The sequence below is a fragment of the Branchiostoma floridae genome, chromosome 16 (genome assembly GCF_000003815.2).
Source record: "Branchiostoma floridae strain S238N-H82 chromosome 16, Bfl_VNyyK, whole genome shotgun sequence".
Taxonomy (NCBI): domain Eukaryota; kingdom Metazoa; phylum Chordata; class Leptocardii; order Amphioxiformes; family Branchiostomatidae; genus Branchiostoma; species Branchiostoma floridae.
In genome coordinates this window covers 3,567,195-3,590,839 of record NC_049994.1, presented here as the reverse complement: position 1 = coordinate 3,590,839, position 23,645 = coordinate 3,567,195, and the positions used below count along the sequence as shown (strand labels likewise).

Genomic DNA, 23,645 nt, shown 5'->3' with positions numbered 1-23,645 from the left:
ATCTGCATTCCAAATACCATCTGTGAACCCAAATTATTCCACTCCAACGGGATGATGCAACTACATAGGCGCGGAAAAATCCTGTAGAATTCCGGACAATTTTGCTAATCGGACGTATCATATACTGTTAGCCTAGCCCATGAGATGTCTATAAAAACACCCTCAAACCACCACATCCTCACCCATTTCACGAAGGTTGAGTTCTTTGAACGATTGTTTTTATTGCAACATATATTTACAAGACATGGTGGCGGAACACTCAAGTGGTGACTTATATTTATGCCGCCACCGCAAACGAATACAAATACATGGGTAGATAGATACAAGAAAAGAAAAGAAAACAAGATAACAAAAAAGCAAAGCACTGAAGCAAAATGAACAAATGAAGATGTAAACTGAGGATATGATAATTAACTAGAATTCGGCGACCTCATACCTCCATGTAATATTTAGAGCTTCTGTAAATTTTATACAAATGACTTGCACATTTTCATGATTTATGCATGGTGATGTTCATCATTGACTAACGTACGCATGTCACAAGTATAAAATTCCAATCAATAATCATTGAGCAGTTTGGCACTTTGGGCGTATATAATGCGAATCGATTCCTCATTAGCATATTTGGTATCTGCTTATGTTCCATCTATCATAATTTACATGTGTTACATTTATTGAAATCCAGATGTAAAAAAACAATAGAATTATGCAATATGCACATTAATTATGCAAATTAAATCACCATTTGCATAACATGTATCTCATTATGAACATCTTTGCCTAGGCTACCCGCATGCTTAAAATGATGTCAATCCGTCATTCCTTTCAGCAGTTAACCCGCATGCCTAAAATGATGTCAATTCGTCATTTCTTTCTGCAGTTATCCTCCTTGGAATGTTTTGATGAAAATGCCCCTGCAGTTCCAAAAATAAATGTTAGGGGGCTGAAACTTATCCCAATTCGGCATGACGCTAAAAGCTATCTACCAATAAAATGTCAAGACCATATCATGTCCGAGACAAGAGACACATTGAAAAAACCCGCTATGATAGATTATTCTCATTAATTATGCAAATGTAATCCTATTTTGCATAATTAGTATTTCATATTGTACACCATTGTTTAAGGTACCTACATATCAAAAATCATAAAAATTCGTTGTTCCCTTCTTGAGTTATCCACTTCAGAAGATTTTAATAAAAATGCCCTTCTATCTCAAAACTAATTGCTAGGGGGCCCAAAGTTATGTCACTTATTCCTGAGCACAAGAGCTATCTAATACTCAAATTTTGTGACCATAGCTTGTTCAGGGCACGAGATAGCGAACCCGGAAGTTGCGCTGCAGTACCAAGGGAAGCCGCTAGGGGGCCCAAAATCTAATTATCTCTCTTTCATCACACCCTACCATCACACCAAGTATGAAACTAATCCAATCAGCCGTTGTTGAGTTATCTTGTTGACAGACAGACAGACAGACAGACAGACAGACAGACAGACAGACAGACACACAAACGCTAGTGAAAATATAACCTCCGTGACATTTCATGGAGGTAACTAAGTCCCTTAAGACTGGTAGGGTGATGTTTTATTGATTATATGATGATTATTGAAGCGATTGGTATCTATTAAGAAAGTCTGCACATACGTTGATATTTTGGAGTTTTCTGAAGAGGACAGAAAAGAAGATCCTTTGAAAAGCAACTGTACTAAAATGTCGACGGATAGATTGTCCATATCAAATTCTACCAGTCTTCTCAAATTGCCGAAGAGGAAAGATCTCTGTTGAGTGTAGTTAGGGCAGTGTAGCACAAAGTGACAAATACTTTCGCAAGGGTTACCACAAGAACAAGCTGGACTAACAACAATTTTACGGGTGAACAGACTTTGGGTTCCTAGACGAAAACGTGTGAGTAAAGCGCAGGGGTAACGAGGATCTAACGCGAAGAAAGAAACAAGGACGGGGCGCACAGATTTGGTCAATTTTTTTTTCTGAACAGTGGAAGGCTCAATGAGCAATCGGTCAGAGTCAGATTATTCCAATGATAAGTAGCGTAGGGAATAAAATATCTTTTGAAACTATCTGTAGCACATATAGGTATCTGAATATTTTGTTTGTTGCGTATATCGTAATGAGTGGAGTCCAACACAAAAGGCGGTATCAAGTCTCTCAAATACGGATGGATGAGACCTTGGATAATGCGAGAGTCATTGGCAACCACCGTTAGCCAGGGGAAACCCACTAAAACATGTCGCTACTGCGCAAAATCATCTGGCCGTAGAATGGTGGTAGCGAAACGACGTAGACCGTCCGAGATGCGTAACGTGCCCGTATGTCACGTCAGTCTGTGCCCTGAGTGTTGGCGCGAACACTTGCAAGACATGGAGGGCGATGCATAGATGGTTTGAAACTGAGGAAAATGTGTGTCAACTTTCAATTTGCAGCCTGGCAAGAGGCTGTTAAGTTGCTGGGAGAAGATGGGATTCTATCCGAACGTGACTTTGTGTGTAAACGGCAAATGTCGTTAAATTGACTGTTAAAGTGTTAACTCTAGAATGAAATACAGGACATTTAGGTGTTAACGGCCGGCTAAAAAAGCCCACTAGGTGTTTGCTAGGGCCGGTTGGGTAGCAAGTAACACGACATTTTCCAGGCCCTAGCTTGAAAGATGAACGTTCACGCCAGAAGTGAGATAACCCTACCGGTGAACGATCCCAGCCAGGAGGGGTTGGTCAGTTCTCCCTCCCAGACGTAAAGCCAGTCGTAGTCTTCCTCTATAGCAAACGATACCGGAATCAGCTTCACCCCCTGCCCCGTGCCGACCTCTATGGTCCACGAACAGACCAAGTTGTTGCCGTACTGTCCAGGGTAGTTGGGAGAGTACACGTAGCCAGAGGATTGTCCGGTAATGTCAGCATGGCAGTCATCTAAACATGGAAGAAACGATTTAGGCTTAGGTCCCGATTTCCAACCCGGGGCCCGGCCGGCTATATTTCGAAAAATTTCGGAAAAACAAAAATATGATATAAAAGGCAACAAAACACACAGAACGCAAAAAGAATATTAGTCTGTGCATTAAAGTCTTAAAATGAGCATAATTTGTGTATATTCCTAGATAAACACTTTTACGTTTCGTTTCGTTTCCGCAAACATCCCGGCTGGGCCCCGGTTTAGAAATGAGACCTAAGCCTTAGTATGGTTTCCGCTGATAGTTAAGTAAGTCATAAAACCAAACATATTATTTACACAAGCAAGAGGAAAACATGGTTATACTTTACCGTCCTCTTGGGCTCGGCCTTGCAGGTTGTGTAGCATCCATACCGTTACCAGAATGGTTTTCCAACACCAAAGCATGACACCGTTTTCCACTTGGCGGCTTAGGGGTGTTTTTCCCGGCCAGTCAGTCTGCTAAGCAGTGGTGTGTCTCTAGCAACCTGTCCTTTTGGGCTGACCTTTCGAGTTATCACCACCAAGCAAGGCGCTGTAACTTAAACCTACCCCGTGAAAAAATCCTCGGCGTTTGCTGGGCGGGCTGTACTGGGTGGGCGGGCTACACTCCCCATACCGTAGCTCCCATTGGTATGGTTACTAGACTAGAGCACGACTGGATGTGATTTAAGAGATGTCCCCACGACGCCCCAAAGTAGCGATACGAGCGCCCATCCACAAGCCAGAGCTAAAACTGATTAGTCTCAATGTGCGACTATAAAACTGGTTCATTTATTCACAAGGACAAACGATGGAATACAATACAATCATCAAATGTGAGGAGTGTTACGTTGTCAGCTTGCAGCCTTTTGTGGGCTGAATTGCGTGTACAGACTCTATTACAATGGGTGATAAAATTGCGATGTTCCGTCGAGAAACACGCTTAAGTAATAATGAAATCTATATATAGAGAATAGGTAGGGAGAGAGGGAGAGGAAGAGAAAGGGAGGGGGAGAGAGCAGAGAGGGAAGATAGTGAGATAGAGATAGATAGAAAGGGAAAAGAGACAGGAAGATGGATAGCGAGGAAGAGAGAGAGAGAGGTGAACGAAAGGGTGAGAAAGAAGAGAGGGAGAGAGGGAGAGATAGACAGACAGAGAGGAAGGGTGAGAGAGAAGAGAGGGAGAGACAGACAGACAGAGAGAGAGAGAGACAGACAGACAGATAGAGAGGGAGAGAGAGAGACAGAGAAGGAGAGTGAGAGAGACAGACAGAGAGGGAGATAGAGGGGATTGAATGGAAGACCAATGATGGGTGAGGTAAGTGTTATGGCGCCAGATGCGGGTTTAGTTTTCTGTTTTGCCTTGTCATCCTGCCGCTAACGCTACTAATGGTTTATCTATTCACCAGCACAAACGATACAGCACAATAATGATTATCTTGAATGCGTGACTGTAATTTTTTTTAATTCACGAGCCCAAACGATACAGCTTGTGAGCTGAATGGCGTGCACAAACTCTATAACTCTGGGTGATAAAATCACACTGCTCCATTCATTCACACACTAAGTAAATACATATATATACATATAGATAGATAGATAGATAGATAGATAGATAGATAGATAGATAGATAGATAGATAGATAGATAGATAGATAGATAGATAGATAGATACTTAGATAGATAGATAGATAGATAGATGGATAGATAGATAGGTGGATAGATAGATAGATCGATAGATAGATAGATAGATAGATAGAGAGAGAGAGAGAGAGAGAGAGAGAGAGAGAGAGATAGGATCCTAGGGATGACCGACTATGGAGATTCATTCAAAAGATGGCTGAGGTAAGGTATGGGGCTTGTGATATGGCGGCAGGTGCGAAGTGGCAGTTGGTCTGGAAACTTTGCCTGTGTTGCCTTGTTATAGCCTGGAGTCCAGCCATGTTCGCTTTGGTCCGCTCCCGAAGGTCGCTATCCAGCTGGACTCCAGGCTAGCCTTGTCACCCTGCCGGCACATGTAGGTCTACCCCCGAGTTGTGGTAGCGAGTGTCTGTACAGGTCGCAGTTGACGCAATTCTAGACTGAATAATTCAGTGTTTGTCTCGCATTCCAGTCAGCGTACCACCACGAGATTACAGCCACATCGTGCATACCGTCCGTCGTTTAAATTGATTAACTTCTAATTGAATCTATTGTGATCATGTGGTCCCCTCGAAAGTGAAGACGGCAGTGTAAGGAGAGGGGGGTGGGGTGGGGGGTGGGGGGACCCCGGGACTGTCAGAGGATAGACAGGGAAACGCATGCGTCTTACCCTGGGAGACCAGACTCCCTGGAGGTAGCAAAACACAGTATAGACTCCTTAGAGGTAGCATAACACTATTTATGCACGAGTCCCGGGTGTCTATGACGCGGTACATAAAGTAGTATGGGTAAACTTATTGAAGGTTGGGTAAAAAGCCTTATTTGAGATGCAGCCAAATATAAACTGTGCTGCGTGGTCACGGAAGGTGTCGACTTATAGAGGTTTGGATTGTGAAGGTTTTTCAGTTCGTGTATAAATGCGCTCCATTACGCAACTGCCCCGTCCTTGTTTCGTACTTCGCGTCAGGTCCCCGTTACCCCTGCGCTGTACTCACACGTTTTCGTCTTGGAACCCATAGTTTAAATCAAAGTCTGTTCACCCGTAAACTTGTTGTTAGTCCAGCTTGTTCTTGTGGTTATCCATGTGAAAGTATCAGTCACTTCATGTTACACTGCCCTAACTACAATCATCAGAGATCTTCCCTCTTCGGCAATTTGAGAAGACTGGTAGGTTTTGATATGGACAATCTATCCGACGACAATTTAGTACAATTGGTTTTAAATGGATCTTCTTTTCTGTCCTCTGCAGACAACTCCAAAATATTGATGTTTGTGCAGACTTTCTTAATAGATACCAATCGCTTCAATAATGACTAAACATCATCCTACCAGTCTAAAGGGACTTAGTTAATCATCATATTGTCAGTTTATATCTTTGAATCTTCATTTGTTGTTTTTGCTTCAATGCTTTGCCTACTTGTTATTTTGTTATCTTGTTTTGTTATCTTGTATTTATTTATCCATGTACTTGTATTCTTTTGCGGTGGCGGCATGAATATAAGTCACGACTTGAGTGTGCCGTCACCATGTCTTGTAAATATATGTTGCAATAAAAAAAAAAAAAAACTGCCTGTCTTGTGTGAGCCGGCTGCAGTTATTTGACCTCCGCAGAGCGGCGTTACAAAGTGGGCGTGAGAGGGCAATGCGCCGACAGGATTTGAACAACATATCCGTTTTTGGTGTTCCTAGGTTAGGCCCACGTTTACGTTATCTTCTAAAATAAGACGACCTACCTGTACCGTCACTACCGCCCAATTAAAAACAATTATAATGTAGTGTTAATCATTCAGTCCTTTTTGAGGTTGATTATCATCACATGGATCTCAGGCACATTTTTATTATCTTTCTTTTTCTGCGCACGTTCGCATCACTTTTGGGTGTACAGAGGATGTCATCCATAAAATCGAATCAGTGTGGGCTTATGATTACGAGCACATTTGAAGACCTAACATCAGAATATATACACATTGCAACACGTACAGAGAAAATTTCCGCCACATTATGTTTTTTGCAACATAACTGTACATATATAGAACCCTGGCTCTGGACAACATGGAGATAAAAGTCATTAATTATCATAACAAACATGATGCGTTCTAGGCTAGCGGTTTGTTTCACAGTGAGGGAAGAGCGCCATACAGGGGTCGCGTACTCGAGTGCCGGACGGATGTATGCTGTGAAGACTGTTGTTAGGTCGACGGCTGACACACCGAAGCGTTTGAGTCTGCGCAGTAAATACAGTAGAAACAAGTGCTTTTAAAAAAGCTGGCATTTTGCCAATGTTTGCGTGTGTGAACGTTTTTTTCTAGTTATTAGAATGTCATATAAATAGAACAGAGTAACTAAACCTGATATTGGCGCATGGAGAGATTCACATATGTGCCTGAACTGCAGCAGATCTAGACGCCACCTGTTAAAATTTGCGTGAACTGCAGCAAATTTCACTACACATTGCCTGTTTTTGAGTGAGCTCTGTTGCGGGACATTTTTAAGTTTTTTATTTTTATTTTTATTTCTATTCGGCAAAAAAACGAAGAGGCGAATCCGTTAACCAAAGAAATAAATTGGTGTGGCCAAATGGATGTAAAAATTAGTATTTTAATGGATGTAAAAAAGAAAAAAAAAAGTTGAAAAAAATCTACCTCCCCGGATTCGAACCGGGTGCATTGGTTTAGAATGCGTAAACTTTACCACTGCGTTAGTGCGAACATGTTGAAGAAATACCTGTTTAAACAGGTATAAAAAAGGTTTGGCATGGATTGAACAGGTCCGTTCATCTCAACACCACAACGGCGACTACACTGGCCAGAAGGCATTTTGCGACTGCAAGTCGCAAAATGCAAATATAGATGGCTTTAGTATGTAGTACTATGTACCGTTAGTGCTACAGTGCTGTACAATTAAGCCCTATGAATACATTGGTGACTCTACTTCTAAATTAAATGTGTTGCCAAATAATTTGTTTCATTGCGAAGAAAGAGGTACAAAATAGAAAGCCCGACAAAAACATATGTCAAAAACAGCCGAAGCCGAACCTTCTCTTGGAGATTATCATTTCACATCATGTATATAATCGGATATCATTTATACAATGAAATCAGCATGCATGTGGCCTTATGTTTTCATGCAGGTGACCGAGAGGCCAATTAAAGTAGGCAAAGTCCCTGAAATAGAGGTCAATGACCTCACGGTCAGCTTGGCATACATCTACTGCACCCACTGATTACCGCATTCCTAAACAACAGCTTCAGTAGCTCAGAAGGAATACAATTACAGTCAAACCTGTCTATAGCGACCACTCAAGGGACCGGACAAATTTGGCCACTATAGACAGGTGGCCTCTGTATAGAGGTGGCAACTTGTAGATAAAATGCCCAAGCCACGACAAAAAGTGGCCACTATGGACAGGTGGCCCCTCTGTAGAGGTGGCCCCTAATACAGGTTTGACTGTACGTGTATTAAGATTGTGAACTGGTGAACAGAGTAGAGTAAGATCAGGTCTGTACGGAACGTACCTGTTGTTTGACAACTTAAATGGAATTACATGAACGGTTTTCAGGTCGCCGGCTAAAGCTTAGTATGGTAACGTTATATTCGAATGAACACCAACATGAAAATTATGCAAGGTCGAGAAACCATCAAAATACCATAAAAATAAGAGAAACAGGAATAACATACAGATATAAGAAATATATATGTGTAATAGATAGAGAGGGACAGAAACTGACATTATATTAGTACGCTCCAAATTTTCACTTTAAAAAGCTATAGGTTTGCTCATGTGTAGGTCAACAGTGTGTTCGTCAGTACTTATGTGATAGCAGAATAACATCACAAGGAGATGTTATAGAATGATATATCGCCACCCATTGATTAAAAAATACAATTTGAATATGTTGATTTTTGACAGTATCTGGAATTTACTGTACCGACCGGTAAAAACAGATGATTTTACATGGTTAAGATTTAACCTCTCTATTTCATGGTGTTGTTTGCTTTTTCAATGATAGCTGTATACGTAGTTGCCTACGTGACCGTGCGGTCATTCACCTTAGATGACGCAAGGGTTCAACGTCTGCATGGTCAGAGCAGTATTTTTGGCCTTCATTGAAAGTGAGAGGGACTGGTTCTATAAATGTTTTTTTTTAGAGTTGGCTGGTTATTCTATCATCAATCGTGCTACAATTCTATGTATATACTACATTGACAAAAGCATTAAAAACTTATTTTTATAGAAAAAAACTATGACTTTGGGTTGAGATTTGAATACACTGTTTGGGAATTATCAGGTCACCCCTATCAAGCTGCTTTGGTACGTCCCATGTGTATTTATTGGGGTATCCCAGCCAGTAGAGGGCAGAGACCAACAGTTTTGTGACTGTAACGTTTCTGCAGCGTTTTCTGTAACGATTTCTGTACATATACGCAGTTAAGAGTGCAGCGATGAGTATTTTGCTGGAAGTTCTGACGTCTGCTCGTCATTATGCTGACATACCGACGACCATGGCGGCTACATGTGTGTTTCTGCTGACATATCTGTATCTCCAGCGGCCGAAAAACCTCCCGCCCGGACCCAGGGGCTGGCCGCTTCTCGGAAACATCACCATGTTAGCCAAGGTGACCTCGAGAAACTATATTCTATCAGCGCCACTAGCATACGGAAAGATATCTAATAGCCAATTCTATCTGGGGGAAAACTGCCTAAGCCCATGACCTCAGTGACCTAAAACGGACAGGAAACGTTAGATATTAGGTATTTAGCATGATCGTAAAGTTACGGGATATACTGGATCGTAAAGTTAAGGCAATATTTTCGGTTAAGACATGATGTTGTGTCTCTATATGTAGGTCAACAGCATATAACTAGAGTAGCTGTGGATGGACATGGTATTTGGTGTTTGAGTAGCGGTTGCAAAGGTCCTATTCGAAAACGGCAATTTCACCTGGCACTTTCCATCGGCACTGCATCGGGGCGAGTATGTGTGTCCGTTCATTTGCGGACAACATAAGTAAAGACGTTGTGGATCGTTTAATATGATTTTTGGTAGTTGGGAAAAAGAAGGTCAAGTTCGATAATGGGCCTCCTAGCGGCGAGTTGCGGTACTGCAGCGGAGGTTCAAAGTTGGACGCTAAATTGTCTGCTTGTGCCAGGTGGGTGATTTTGAAGTGGTAGATAGGCCTTGCTGCAAACAAACAAACAGTTGGTGTATACCTGGGCCTCCTAGCGGCTTGTTTAGAACTGCAGTGAACCTTTTTGTTTCTAACTTTAAATAAGAAGGATAACTCCAGTTGGGATTGTTGGATATTCAATGTTTTCGACAGGCAGGTACCGTAGGTGATAATTAACATTATGTAATCTTTATTTATGCAAGGTAAGTCTTAATTACCAGGCGTTTGATAACAAGGTAAGCCAATGTCAATACCTGAATGACTGTTTTCCTATGAAAACCAGTACTTTGAACCAGTACAGTATTTGAATCAGTGACCAGTAATATGCTAATCTGTCTCTGACCATTGTTTATGAGTTTATGTGGTTATGGGGGTCAATCCACCATTCAAACTGCTGTACAAGTCACAGTGGGAGCACTTCCTTATTGTTCTTACACAGGGCAAGAAATTCCCAGGTTTAAGTCTAACACGTAGGAAAGGTAAAGACGGTTCGACTAGATTCAGGTTCCAGTGAAATACATTAATGTATACACATTGTTGTATTGTTGTGCCTCAATAAATCATTTATTGAGGCACAACAATACAACAATATGTATACATGTCAACAAGAATGATCAGTGCACTAAGGAATCCATAAACATGAGCCGTTGTGACAAGGTTACATAGAAATATCGGACATTGCGTTGCGTTTTACCAAAGATATAATACTATACTATACTCACAGTTACAGTCACGGAACGGAATATGGCTCGGCGGGTATTCCAGGGTAGTGTTTACTATAGTGCTTCTCGTACCCGGACTGATCTCTCGGACTCTAAAATGTTGTTCTATTTATATCCTACACTAATTAGTCGGTATTATTCTATTGCTATGGATGAAACAGTCCTTTTACATCTACCCAAGGAGCTTTTATCTGATAAAAGCTCCTTGATCTACCATACAAGGTTGTGTTTGCCAGACAATCCTATTGTCTTGTAGAGTAGAACTGGCAGACAGGGTAATATTGTTAACACAGGGACCAGAGACTACACATCAAAGAGAGCCTAAATGCATACATAATATAAAAGGTGTGAACGCGACAACAAACTGTTGCTATATATGGGCTGCAACTATACATACATAACAGAAGTTAAGACAGTATCAACAATATTATCCTAAAATGGCGAAATATACCATTGTTACATCTGCTTATCTTTCACCTGCTACAAATTACATATATTACATGTATTTGAGTGCTATAATGGAAACTGCTGGAAATATAGATCTTCCTCATTAAGTATGCAAACTAAGTCCAAATTTGCATGATTTGCACTTACCCATATACCAAAGATCATTGCAATCCATCCACAGGTTCTAAAGTTATGCTGACTACATATAGCCGGACACAGACAAACACACACACACACACAGACACAGACACACCAAAAACTACACCTCCATTTTTCATGGAGGTAATTATTCAAAGATATATACATGTATGTGAACACCATAGACAGTACACTGGCTATATCTTTACCATTAGGGACACCGCTTTCTGACGATGACCGAATGGGCGAAGACGTACGGACCTGTCTACCGGATACAGCTGGGGAGGAGAACGGTGGTTGTGCTTTCCGGATATGACGTCATGCACGAGGCTTTGGTGAAGAGAGGAGAAGATTTTTCAAGCAGACCAAATGATCCAGTGACTAAGCTTATCAACCCCCAGAGGCTAGGTAAGAATACGTGCGAACGACTAGATGTGCTAATTTTGTCTGTCAATTTTAGTCAATAAGCCTTTTCACAGTAGTTACCACGCATGCGCGGGTGAAATACTGCGGATTCATTACAATCGTGTTTGCACGTGACGGCGACGTAGTTTTTGACGACGCCTCAGGGGAGTCGTCAAGTGGTATATATTGCATTCAGTCTGCAAAAATTCTAGGAATTGCACAGGCATTTTTCCAAGAATGCTAGTACTCCACAACAGTATGCTGGGTATGCAAGTCCCCCCCCCCCCCCCACCCACCCACTAAATCTGTTCCAGATGTATCTTTGGTATGCAATGGTGGAAGATTTAGGTCACCATTGTCCTGTACCGGGGATAGTACATTTCTGCTGGCTGTAGGTTTATGTTACAGGTGGGCTACTAGTATATTGTGCCAGGGATAGTGCGACAGGGAAGTTCCAATAACAGAATCCAAAATAATAAGGGAAAATCCATTTTATTCCTTTTTTTTCGACGTGATAATCCGAAAACGCAGTGCAAAATTTTTGAAAAATCAAGCCATATTGGATCAGAATGCATCTTTTCAAGACACTCAAGTCCTGGGAATAATGACTTGTGGGGGCGATTGCCCCGTACAAAGTCTGAATTGTCCAGTCGTGTCGTCTTGATTTCATAAGAGTGAAGGATACTTGGGGGCGATCGCCCTGCCTGTAGTCCGGGGCGATCGCCCTGTTGGTAGCCTTGGGTGGTCGCCCTGCCTTTAGTTGGGGGCGATCGCCCTGCTAGTAGTTGGGGGCGATCGCCCTGCTAGTAGTTGGGGGCGATCGCCCTGCCGGTAGATTTGGGCGGTCGCCCTGTCTGTAGTTTGGGGCGATCGCCCTGCTAGTAGTTTGGAACGATCGCCCTACAGGTAGTTTGGGGCGATCGCCCTGACAGTACTTGGGGGCGATCGCCCTGCTAGTACTTGGGGCATGCCAGTATGTTTGCTCGGTCGACCTGTCAGTAGCTGAGATAAGTTTTAAATATAAATATGAATATGCAAATATAATCAGCAATCACACACACATACATACGCAAATTACGCACTCTTAGTCCATTGCAATTAGGTGTATTGATTGGTAAGGAAAAAGGGAAAACTATACAACTGAAGGCGTAAAACTACAGGTTACAATACAAATCGTGCAATGTACAGAGGGATGGACCCTTTACAGTTTATATCTAGCTTGATTATACTTGCCATGGCTAATCATCGATTGTATTTTCGGCAATGCCCTTGTTGCACATTTGTCAGCAAAGTATTTCAAGCTATTCGTTTGCTACTGATAGCTCAAATTACAAGTTCTAAACCTACATGGCCCTAATCAAATGATTCAAGTTCAGCTTTTGCTCGATACAATTCGTTGTGCAATCGTTTGCGGTATAGACTCAGTGGTTAAACATGAACAGAAAGAAAGAACAATTAGAGACTACTGGCAACATGTAGCATCACAACTTCACTACATCTGGGATTACACATTTCAAGAATTATGGTGTTACAAATATCATATGGCAGTACCCTAGCACAATATGAATAAGCCATTGAATGTATTGTTCGTGGACAAATGTAGTCGAACCGCAATCACATTTACTTGACGTAATATACAGGTTGCAATGTGGACGGTTTCGGACAGCGCGCGTGAACGGGGCATCGGTCGCAGTGGGAGGATTCAAGCGTGCAGGTGACGTGTTGGAGAATCTTGCTGCGCGCGGTCTCGGTCCATGCAAAAGGTTCCAATTCCTTTTGAATGGCACTCAAGACGGCACATCGTCAGCGATCGTACGTTTTGATCGAATAGCATCTTTGATGCGACCCACTGGAAGATCACAGTTCTCCTCTTTGTTTGACGTGGAAGTGTGACAGTTGCAAGCGCCTCCGCAGTCACGTGTCTCCTCGCCATGAAGAGTCGAATCACGAGTTTCTTGTCTGGAATGGGCGTTGTTCTGAAAATTGAAGTTACAACGGATTTAGGGTTTAGCGCTTATACACTAGCTACCTACGGCTGAAAACTTTGGAAACAGTTGCAGTGATCACTCGAGTAATTACACACATATACGTAGCTTATGTTCACAAAGCCATTGCAACATAATGCATATTAAATTAAAGTGGATATAAGGAAGCAGGTAGGCGATATTATGTACATGTATGGAAAAGGAATGAAAGGCATCTTTTGTAACTGACAATGAATTTGAACTATCCGACTTAAGCTGGGTAAGGCTAGTTTCAAAGGATGTGCGAAACTAAGCGGCTGAACTTCGGCACAACTTCGATCTGTTGAGGAACTTAGCTTGTGGGACTAAGATATTGGGACCATTGTTGTTATGAATACATAACAACAATCCCCTAGGCGTTAAATGTGCTAATATGGTGAAATAAATGCCAATATCACGCAAAATATATTATCCAGTTTTAATTCTTTGACAATGCTTAGGTTGTCTTTAGGTACTTGAGTCATTGTGTATGATCCTGATGTGGAAACAATGACCCCATGGATGAGTTCGCAGGAAGTGAAATGAAGTACTTGGTGAAAGTGAGCCGTTTTCAATGCGTGCTAATGAGGGGGGCGTGAGGGCACGCGCCAACACCACGGGGTCCGCACTTCAGTACAGCCAAGGAAATTATCGTCAATTATCTGCTACGGGTTACTCCTACGTGAAAACAGACTGGGATTATAGTTTTACAACCTTTCAGGGCCAGAATCTGGAACAAACGCGGCGACCCGCGCCAGTTCACAGCGGGGGAACGTATCGACTAGGTCAGTAGAACACGATCCAAATTTAAAGGGGAAAATCCAATTTGTTCCCTTTTTCCGGCTTCAATTTTCAAACCTTAAGATCTTGAAATGTGCAAAGTGAAGCTGTTGAGTATTCCATAATATATTTGGCAGACATCAACGATTTCCAGAAGAGCGTCCACATAGTCTTAGATTTTTTTGCTAAACGCGGTTAAAAGCCACCCGTCCGATCGCAATTAGAAGCCGCCTGTCTGAGCGCGGTTAAAAGCCGCCTGTCTGAGCGCGGTTAAAAGCCGCCTGTCTGAGCGCGGTTAAAAGCCGCCTGTCTATGCGCGGTTAAAAGCCGCCTGTCTGAGCGCGGTTAAAAGCCGCCTGTCTATGCGCGGTTAAAAGCCGCCTGTCTGAGCGCGGTAAAAAGCCGCCTGTCTATGCGCGGTTAAAAGCCGCCTATACGAGCGCGGTTAAAAGCCGCCTATACGTGCGCGGTTAAAAGCCGCCTGTCTATGCGCGGTTAAAAGCCGCCTGTCTACGCGCGGTTAAAAGCCGCCTGTCTATGCGCGGTTAAAAGCCGCCTATGCGAGCGCGGTTAAAAGCCGCCTGTCTATGCGCGGTTAAAAGCCGCCTGTCTGAGCGCGGTTAAAATCCGCCTGTCTATGCGCGGTTAAAAGCCACCTATACGAGCGCGGTTAAAAGCCGCCTGTCTATGCGCGGTTAAAAACCACCTGCCCGAGCGCGACTAGCAGCCTCGTCAGCGCGGCTGAAAGCCTCCTAAAAGCGACTCTCTATAAAAGAATGGGAGTTACATGGTGCAATAACTTTTTATTTCAAAAATCAACAGTCCGATAAAAGGTTATAGTTTTGTATTCAACTGATATAATTCTACAAATAATGTCAACATTAACAGTATGATTTTTCTATCCATTCTAGCATAATCAGTTCCATGCAAATGACCAAAACATGTTCTTGATTCTGATGCCTACCAAAAGGAAAACAGAACAGATTAAAAGTTTTTAGTGAAACAAGTGTGGTAAAATGACCACCCTATGCCGCTTTTCGTACAATACTTTGTTCATTAAGTGTGGTACATAGTAGTACATGGTAGTTTCCATCTATGTGTAAAGATAATCAATATTCTAGAGTTATAGTCCATGACGATGAAGTTTATTGTACCCGCATGCCCACTGAGGCTACATGCACGAAGTTGGATCAGAGAATAACAGGAAAGCTATGCTACGCTATGTTTTACCTTTCATATATAACATACCTCTTGTGACATCTCAAAACGTTAGAGATGAACACAAATTTTACATTACATCGTAGTACGATGATGGCAGTGGGTGTTTCAAGAAATGTTTTCTAAAATGATATTTGCATGTTCTATTTGGATTTCTGTGCGGGATCTCCTTGCGGGAAATAGAACTTTCTTCATCCACCCAATACGCGTGTCTAGTGTCCATGAACGTACAACATTGACTTATTCAGTGTAGTGTGCCACTTTTCCTAATGCTATTAATGCTGTGTAATATCGAAACAACTTACATATCTGAAATCACTACATTTAACAGCTAAGAAAAACAGGGAAAAGATCAAATGATAAAGATGATGTAGATAGCTCTAGCAGCGCCCGCGGCCTCTCCCACCTCCCCGGGCCCCACGCGGACGTCCTCTCCCACCTCCACGGGCCCCACGCGGACATCCTCTCCCACCTCCACGGGCCCCACGCGGACGTCCTCTTCTTTCTCCTCGTCCCCTCGCCCCGAATGCTGTTCCTCGAACGACAATCTGTTTGAAATAACCTTGTTATCAGTCAATGTCCGACATTCTGACTAACGGAACATGATTGTTCATTACAACATAGAACCATTTAGGACTATTCATTCCCCCTCTCTCCTTCCCTCTCGTTCTGTTACCTTCCTTTCTATATTATGCTGCCTGTAAGTCTGTGCAATGTCATATTTCCGAATGAATAAATATATTGTCATACACATCAAAATGAATTACAGAAAGATACTCAAATTACGGTGTGTAGCTAATCTAACATGTATTTTTAAAGCGCATCACCTTACCTCGGTACTTTCCATCTCCTCTGCCAACAAGCGATCCAGCTCATCAGGGATGGCTGCCTCGTCTCCTTCCCGATTAGCCAGCTCCGTCGGGTCACATGGCGCCAGCCGGTCCAGTGTCCACCCTGCCCTATCTCCTAACGCATAACGTATGCGATCAGGTCTACTTGTGGACGCGGTCTTCAAGGCTTGGAAAAATTCATTCCACTGAGTTGTTTCTACCGGAGACTCTAGGTATGGCGTCCACTTCGGGAGCTTCTGTGTTGCCAGGTTGTTGATGTTGATCTGTCTCGTCTCGAAGACCGGCAGTAAGAGCTTTGGTTTTCCTGTTGGTCTAACCGGTCGGCCCTGGTCGTCTGTGCGGAACATGCCGCTCTTGTTGTGCTTCCATTTGTGGTCATGGCTCCGTTTGTAGAACATGTCCACGCGACCGGGTACCGTTTTGCTGTTTCGAAACCGAAACAAACCAACCTTGGAATGGCCCTTGATGTCGACAATATATGGCTCCAACCAGCCTCGGACATCATATAGCCCACGCATCTCCGCCGCGTCCGGGAGTTTCTCCATTAGTTGCTTGGGCGTTCGCGCTTCTTCGTGTCTGAGTTTGTCAGCTATCTGACTAAACAGTTGATCTGTGATCAAAGGAAAGAACAATGTAATCATATGGTGTTCACAGGAGAACGAATATTCATGTATGAGTCGGGTTTTGTGTAGTCAAAACTTGAACGTGCCGATTGTACTGGTTTACATGTAGAAAATCCTAATACATTTATATCTGAGGAATGGGGAGTTACGGACAAAGTGCTGTAAATGCAGAAATGTTCGCGGTGGATTAATGTCCGCGGTTTTCGCGGTGACCACTTCACCGCGAACTTAAAACCACCGCGAACATTTTTCTATTATGGTATTAGACTTCGGTCGATGGTGTTACCGCGAAATTAAAACCACCGCGAAAAGTCTTTTTCCCGCTACCGCGAAATTAAATCCCCGCGAATTAAATGCATTTACAGTAACGTTTTCTTACCAATGTCCTCGTGTGTGTGCCCAACATATAAGAAAGACAGTTGCACCTACAGAAATGAGGAAAAAAAGAATCACTATCAATTAGAGACACTATTGTAATTGCAAACGTATGTACATGATCACGGTATTAGAGAGGGATAAAGCGAGCAAGAGCGAGCGAGAGAGAGCGCGTGAGAGAGCGAGCGAGAGAGAGAGCACGAGCGAGAGAGAGAGAGAGACAGCGCGCGCGCGCGCGAGAGAGAGAGCGCGCGCGCGAGAGAGACTAAACATTGTCACAGTACTGTAAATGCAGAAATGTTTGCGGTGGATTAATGTTCGCGGTTTTCGCGGCGGCCGCTTCACCGCGAATTTAAAACCACCGCGAACATTTTTCAATAACAGTAAGGGATTACAGTGCATGGTGCTACCGCGAAATTAAAACCACCGCGAAAAGTCCATTTTCCCGCTACCGCGAAATTCAATCCCCGCGAAATTAAATGCATTTACAGTATTATAAGAATTAAATGTTTGAGGTGCTTGCCCAGAAAAGTATGGTTGGATCAGTGACAGTTGATCACGCCAGCATTTTAAATTAAAAAGCAGACTGTTCTGCCCATTTGTAGCACCATTGCCGAGTAACCAGAAAAGCTAAGGGCACAGCCTGCCGTACGCGTAACTGCGTGCTATCTACGTGCAAAACGTGGACAGACTTTTGGGATCCGTAAATACAGCGGGATTGGGAGCACGCAGACATGCCGTAGCACGCTGAGTGCATTCAGAACTTTCTCTGCGTTCGGGCTGTGGATTCAGTCCGTACGATCCCCCGTACGGGCAAGGGGCGACGCGCATGCGGCATGCCTGAAGAGCGCGTAGAGCGAGCAAGGAAACGGTACGTGTGCAGCACATGTAAGTACGGCCTGTATACGGTAAAGTAGCAACCGTAGAGAGACCGTACGCTGTAAGCACGTACAACTCACTTACTACTTGCGCAACGACGGATTCACGCAACTGCTGACGACCAGGTGTGGTGTGTTGTGCCCTTTAAGCTAGGAGCACAACCCGCCGTACGTGAAAATACGTGCTGTCTACGTCCCAAAACGTGGGCAATCTTTTGGTATACGTAAGTAGTAAGTACCGTCTCCGTACGAACACGTAGGGAATTCGACGGATTTGGGAGCACGCAGACATGCCGTAGAAATTTAAGTGCATGCAGAACTTTCCCTGCGATCGGGCTGCGGATTCACCCCCGCACGTGCCAGTACGGGCGACGCGCCTGACCTATATAGCCAATGAGCGCACAACGCACGTGCGTGCTGCGTACGTGGTGATTGCGTGTTCCGTGCTTACGCCGCGTTACACTTGTCCACTTGTGAATGCCAACGCACAACATACTGTAACGCACAAAGCACTGTAACGAGGGAGCAGGTGCTCCGCACGTACAACGCACGTGGCAAGCACATGGTTTCTGCATTATATAAAGCGGAGTCGACGAAAGACTGCCGACCCGTCTCCAAGATGGACCTTTAAAGGTCATCCTATATATAAATCCCCGAAAAACTTACGTTCATCGCACATGCACGCAATTACACTATGCGAGTGAGTAAGGAAACCGTACGTAAGCATCACGTGTAAGTAGGGCCTGCATACGTTAATGTGGCAATCGCACGGAGACCGTACGTTGTAAGCACGTGCAACTCACCTACCACTTGCGCAACGAACGATGAACGCAACCGCTCGCAGCCGGGCGTGGCGTGCAGACCACTTATACCTTGTACTTATACCTTGCGCAACCTTGCGAGTGACGTGCGTTGACGTACTCCTTCCCTGCTCTTGCCAGTCTTTCCCCACATTTTCAAGAATACGTGGCGGACGTGGCCTCCCATAAAAACGTACGGACAAAATGCACGTACGGCGGGTTGCGCCCCTAGCTAGCTTAAGTGGTTTCCGGCGTAGTGGCGCCGGGTTTTCCCGTAGGTTACAGGTTGTTTCGCAACAATGTCAGTTTGCAACCGTCAGTTCGCAACAAGGTACGTATTTTCGCAACAAGGTACAAGTCTTTTCTGAACAAGGTACAAGTCGTTTCACGACATTTTAATGTTATTAATCTTGATAGCCTAATAGTATTAGAAATCGTATTCCTAACATAGTACAATTATGTTAGGAATACTCCTACCTGTGCACGCCGCGTATGGAACTGTACCGCCCGGCGTATGAAAACTATCGGGCTGTCAGGTCCGTGCGGCGGTAATTTTTTTACGCGGAAGGAGTACAATTATGTTAGAAGTACGATTTCTAATACTATTAGGCTATCAAGATTAATAACGTCCTTGGTCGCATAAAGTGCCTGTTATCTATGACATTTACCATCTTTAAAGCTTCATACATGTTCCGTACATATAGACTGCCTTTGCCATATTTTACGAAAATGCAGTTGAAGAATTACCGTCAACGTAAATCAAACTACAAGTAGAAAGGTCACTTACCTCCATGAAAATCTTACGATGTACCAACAGATCCAAGAAGGCAAGCATATACTTGTTTTTATTCTCCCTGTAAAGACGGTATAAATCAAAATGAGCTAGGTTACGGAACACGGTAACTGATGGGTATATCAGTAATGAAAATTGCACTATTTTATTATTAAAACTTAGCTTCCTTCCCAGACTTTGTGAGCGATGGCGTTTTTTTTAAGGAGCGCAGATTTGCGATGTTTTCACATTTGCTAAGGTCCTTTCTGCTGAGAAAGGGAAGTTTTGCCGTAACCCGGTTGCGATAAAACTCCCTGCGAAGGAGATTCCTAAAACTCACTGTTTCATACTACCATATATAAGTATTACTATACGTTCTAACAAGAGCCAGACGCAAGGGCGAATGCGACACGATGCCAGTAGCATATTTGTTACCTGTGCCTTGTACGCTGGGTGGCTCCGTAAATGTGCAGCAGATAGGTAGCTAGTATAATGTGATATGATATAAGGTGTTAGATTTGAATTAAAACACAATTCTCTTAATTACACTTACCTGAAACAGTTATCTGCTTGCAGGTACAATATAGGTGGCAAGGGTCCTCGCTAAAACGTAAAAAGAGCACAACATTAGATTTTGCTCTAGAAACCCTTCTTAAGTCGAATAACAATTTAAAGACAGGCAATATGTGACGCGTGGCCAAGACCGCAAAATGACCCTTTACAGTGAAGAATTGTTCTGTACATACATCTGGATAGGCCGCCTATTCTTCTTCATTATCTAATTATGAAACAAATATCATCTCCAACGTAAAACCAGCAACGTATTGAGTAGTAAAACCAACTTTTACCTTAGACAGTCGGAACAGCATTTTTAACAGCAGATTGATGGTTAGATTACTGTCATGGTTGTATTCGAAGAAATCGGTGAACGTCGCTTTGATCCCGTGTCCGTGGCTGATCATGCCTGACACGTGCACCTTCATAAGGTCTGTTGCCTCCATGTCCTGGAATAGGAAATAAAACGCAGCGGCTCACAAGATAAAGCAAATGTTTTGTAGTAACCATAATAGTCACTTAAATGTAGACCCAATATGTAAAGCTGTCATTGTGATCCAAACACAGCGTCACAAAAATTACCTTTGACCTTGCTCCAACGAAATGCGGAAGATACGTCTTCGCTTGGTCCATTCCTGTAAGACCAATGCAGAAAAATTATCATGCTGCTTATATAAAGTTGCTATGAAACATTTAGGTACTATATATGGTTTTCAATGCTAGTTTGCACAGGTTAAATTGACATCGAAGTTCTGGTCAACTTGACCATGCGTCAGTATAATTGTCGTCGGAAAAAAAATGTAAAAATGAAACTGCATAATGACGACAAAGCATGTATATTTCAGTGCAGTGTGTTATCAGGGTCTTTTGCATAAAATCCCTTAAACTTACCATCCACAATAAGGCTCAGGTATCGGTTTGGATTTCGACGAGCGGCTTCTCTTCTCCTGTAATAATTGACTCGTTCACGCCTGTAACAAAGCGACTGAACTGGTAAGTGTTTGGATTCTATGCCATTAAATGTGAGAAAATTTGATATGCTTGGCATGGTAATAAATTTGTACGATTCTTTTCGGCTGGATAATGGAATTTCCACGCACATCAGACGTTTTCAATACGTAACTCTTGTCGAAGGCATGTAAACTTTGATTTCGCTTATGAAAATTATGTAAATTGTATAGGCACGCTTACATTTGTCGGCCAAGATGGGCACGACGCCGGTCCTGAATCTCCTGTCGCTTTCTTGGATCACGTGTCTTCTCGAGCCTTCTCTCCAGTTGTACGCACTTCTTACACTTTGTAAACAGGCTGGACTGCATGAAGAAAGACAATGCATTGTATGGTCACTTCGGATTGCTGAAATAAGCTTGTCTTGTATACCTTTCCAGTACCATCGGTAAATGATAATGTGTTAATCTGTATTGTCTGTATTGATAATGATAAAGTGAAAGCTTCGCATACCGTTTTAATGATCACGTCAGGGTAATTCTCTCTCCACATGTCGTCGAAAGTCTGCCTCGAACAGTACGGCTCCATTTGCTCGGACATTTCCTGTCGGTACTGGTGGTAAATTCCCTTCCTTCGTGTCCTGTATGGAAGCCACATCTCAGTCCTGTGGGGCATTTTTTCAGCATGGGTAGCAGCGTACATGCCGAACCAAACAATGGCCTTCACATATTTCGGCGACCTCTCACGACGGGGACGAATCCTTTGCGACGCTGATGTGCGGCCCTTTAGGTAGGCCTTTTTCCCTCTGTAGTAGACGTTCTTTGTGATCCCGTACAGCCTACACCAGGCTTTCCTACACATGGTCTTTCCATTAGCTTTGAAGCAAAATGTGCCTTTAACTTTGCTATCGTCTTCGAAGGTAGCAAGTTTGTCAATGAGCCATGACGACCGCTCCTTTGCGTCGTCCTTGCCGAAGTATGTTTCCCTATTTTTCTTTAAGTCCCGATATTTGAACTTTCCGGAGCATTTTGATTGACAGCAGGGGCTCATTGATAGCACCCTGTGCAATGTTTCACGTTTCACGGCCTTGTAGAAAAGTTTTCCTCCCGTTCCGCCAGACCCACCTGCAAAATCAAAGACACGGACTCACTTTGTGAAGGGATTTTCAACTTTAGTTATGCAACATGTATGGTCACACTGACTTAATTTTATAGGTGACATCCTCTAGAGACCGTAAAACTAATATGGGAGGGCAAAAAAATCCAGCGAAAATATGCAGCTAAAGCACAGAACTTAACATCCAGTCAATGAGGTTATAACCTCCTTGATCCAGTCCATTCTTTCCCAGATAGACTTTGTGCGTCCAAGCTAGAGTAAGACTGTCACAACTGACAATCGTCACCGTTTCAATAACATTTTATTGCCATTCTTGTTTAAAAGGGGAACAAACCTGTGGTCCCATGCCCTGAGCATGTGTCCCCTTACCCTGGAGAGCAGGTCCTCTGGCAATGTTTTTTTTTTTTGAAAAGAGGCTAGAATAATGTGCGGATGTCATTTATAAAATTATGTCATTGTGGCCTAGCATGTAGAAGAAGTCTAGCTGCATTATGCTCAAATTGACAGACCATCATCCAAACTTCTTCACCACATCCAGAGTATTCATTCAGACTAATATTCACTATGTCACCGCATGCGTACCATTATCACCCCTTGTTTGATAGATATTTGCAATAAAGACACTGTGAAACATAGTTGATGCCCTTACCGGTTCGTTTCTTGGATGGTCTTTCCATCGGTGTTCTCTGTGGCTCGATGTAGAAAGAGCTGTCGAAAGGCTCGGAGTTTGTTTCCGACAAATCCGACGGGTCTTCGTCTGACGACTCCAAACGGTGGACTCCCAGGTCGCTGTCGCTATCGCTACACTGATCGCGGCTCTTCTCTCGAGCAGCATACAGCAGTACTTTGGGGTTGTCCTCTTCGTTGAAATCGAAGACATCGTTTGGCGTGGAAACATTTGGACTTGGCTGGTATGAGTTTGGGCTGGACATTGTGAAGTTTTGAACCCCCGGCGGACTTGACTGAAATACGCTCGGACTTGATAGGTGGTACTTTTGCCACCCCGGCGGACTAGACTGGTAGACGCTTGGGCTTGGCAGATGGTACTTTTGCCACCTCGGCGGACTTGGTTGATGGGAGCTGGGAGTGGAGATGGCACAGTTACAGGCACCCTGGCAGTTGCACTGCTCTGTATCTTCTCGGTGAAGTTGGCTGTGCTCAGTATCCTGGAAAATTAGAATTAGAAGGTCCTAAGAAACCCATCAAACTTGACCTTTCTTTTCCTGACCCCAACCTTCCTACCAAATATTACCATGGTTTACATTTGGGCATGTCTGT

General features: G+C 43.4%; 2 protein-coding genes and 1 long non-coding RNA gene across 3 annotated transcripts in view; 1 reads left to right on the top strand and 2 right to left on the bottom strand.

The window, feature by feature from the left end:
• The first annotated feature begins 8,926 nt into the window (after positions 1–8,926).
• Positions 8,927–23,645, top strand: part of LOC118403263 (cytochrome P450 2U1-like) — a 66,744-nt gene continuing 52,025 nt past the window's right edge. The window contains exons 1-2 of the mRNA XM_035801873.1: positions 8,927–9,184; positions 11,259–11,451. Coding sequence (XP_035657766.1) covers positions 9,011–9,184; positions 11,259–11,451 — 367 coding nt within the window. The 5' untranslated portion in view covers positions 8,927–9,010. The remainder of the gene's footprint in view (positions 9,185–11,258; positions 11,452–23,645) is intronic.
• Positions 13,102–23,645, bottom strand: part of LOC118403265 — a 47,957-nt gene continuing 37,413 nt past the window's right edge. Inside the window, exon 4 of the long non-coding RNA XR_004829629.1 lies at positions 13,102–13,424. This is a non-coding gene — a long non-coding RNA (uncharacterized LOC118403265). The remainder of the gene's footprint in view (positions 13,425–23,645) is intronic.
• On the bottom strand, positions 14,914–16,733 carry LOC118403264. Its single transcript, XM_035801874.1, has 2 exons — positions 16,282–16,733; positions 14,914–15,997 (listed from the first exon to the last, which is right to left on the bottom strand). Exons 1-2 carry the CDS (start codon positions 16,696–16,698, stop codon positions 15,830–15,832), a joined length of 585 nt encoding a protein of 194 aa, XP_035657767.1. The 5' UTR covers positions 16,699–16,733; the 3' UTR covers positions 14,914–15,829.

Coding starts and splice junctions, on each gene's coding strand:
- LOC118403264 (XM_035801874.1), bottom strand. CDS start 16,698: ATGTTCTACAAACGGAGCCATGACCACAAATGGAAGCACAACAAGAGC. Junction 15,998..16,281: donor AGGAGATGGAAAGTACCGAG/GTAAGGTGATGC, acceptor TATTTCAAACAG/ATTGTCGTTCGAGGAACAGC.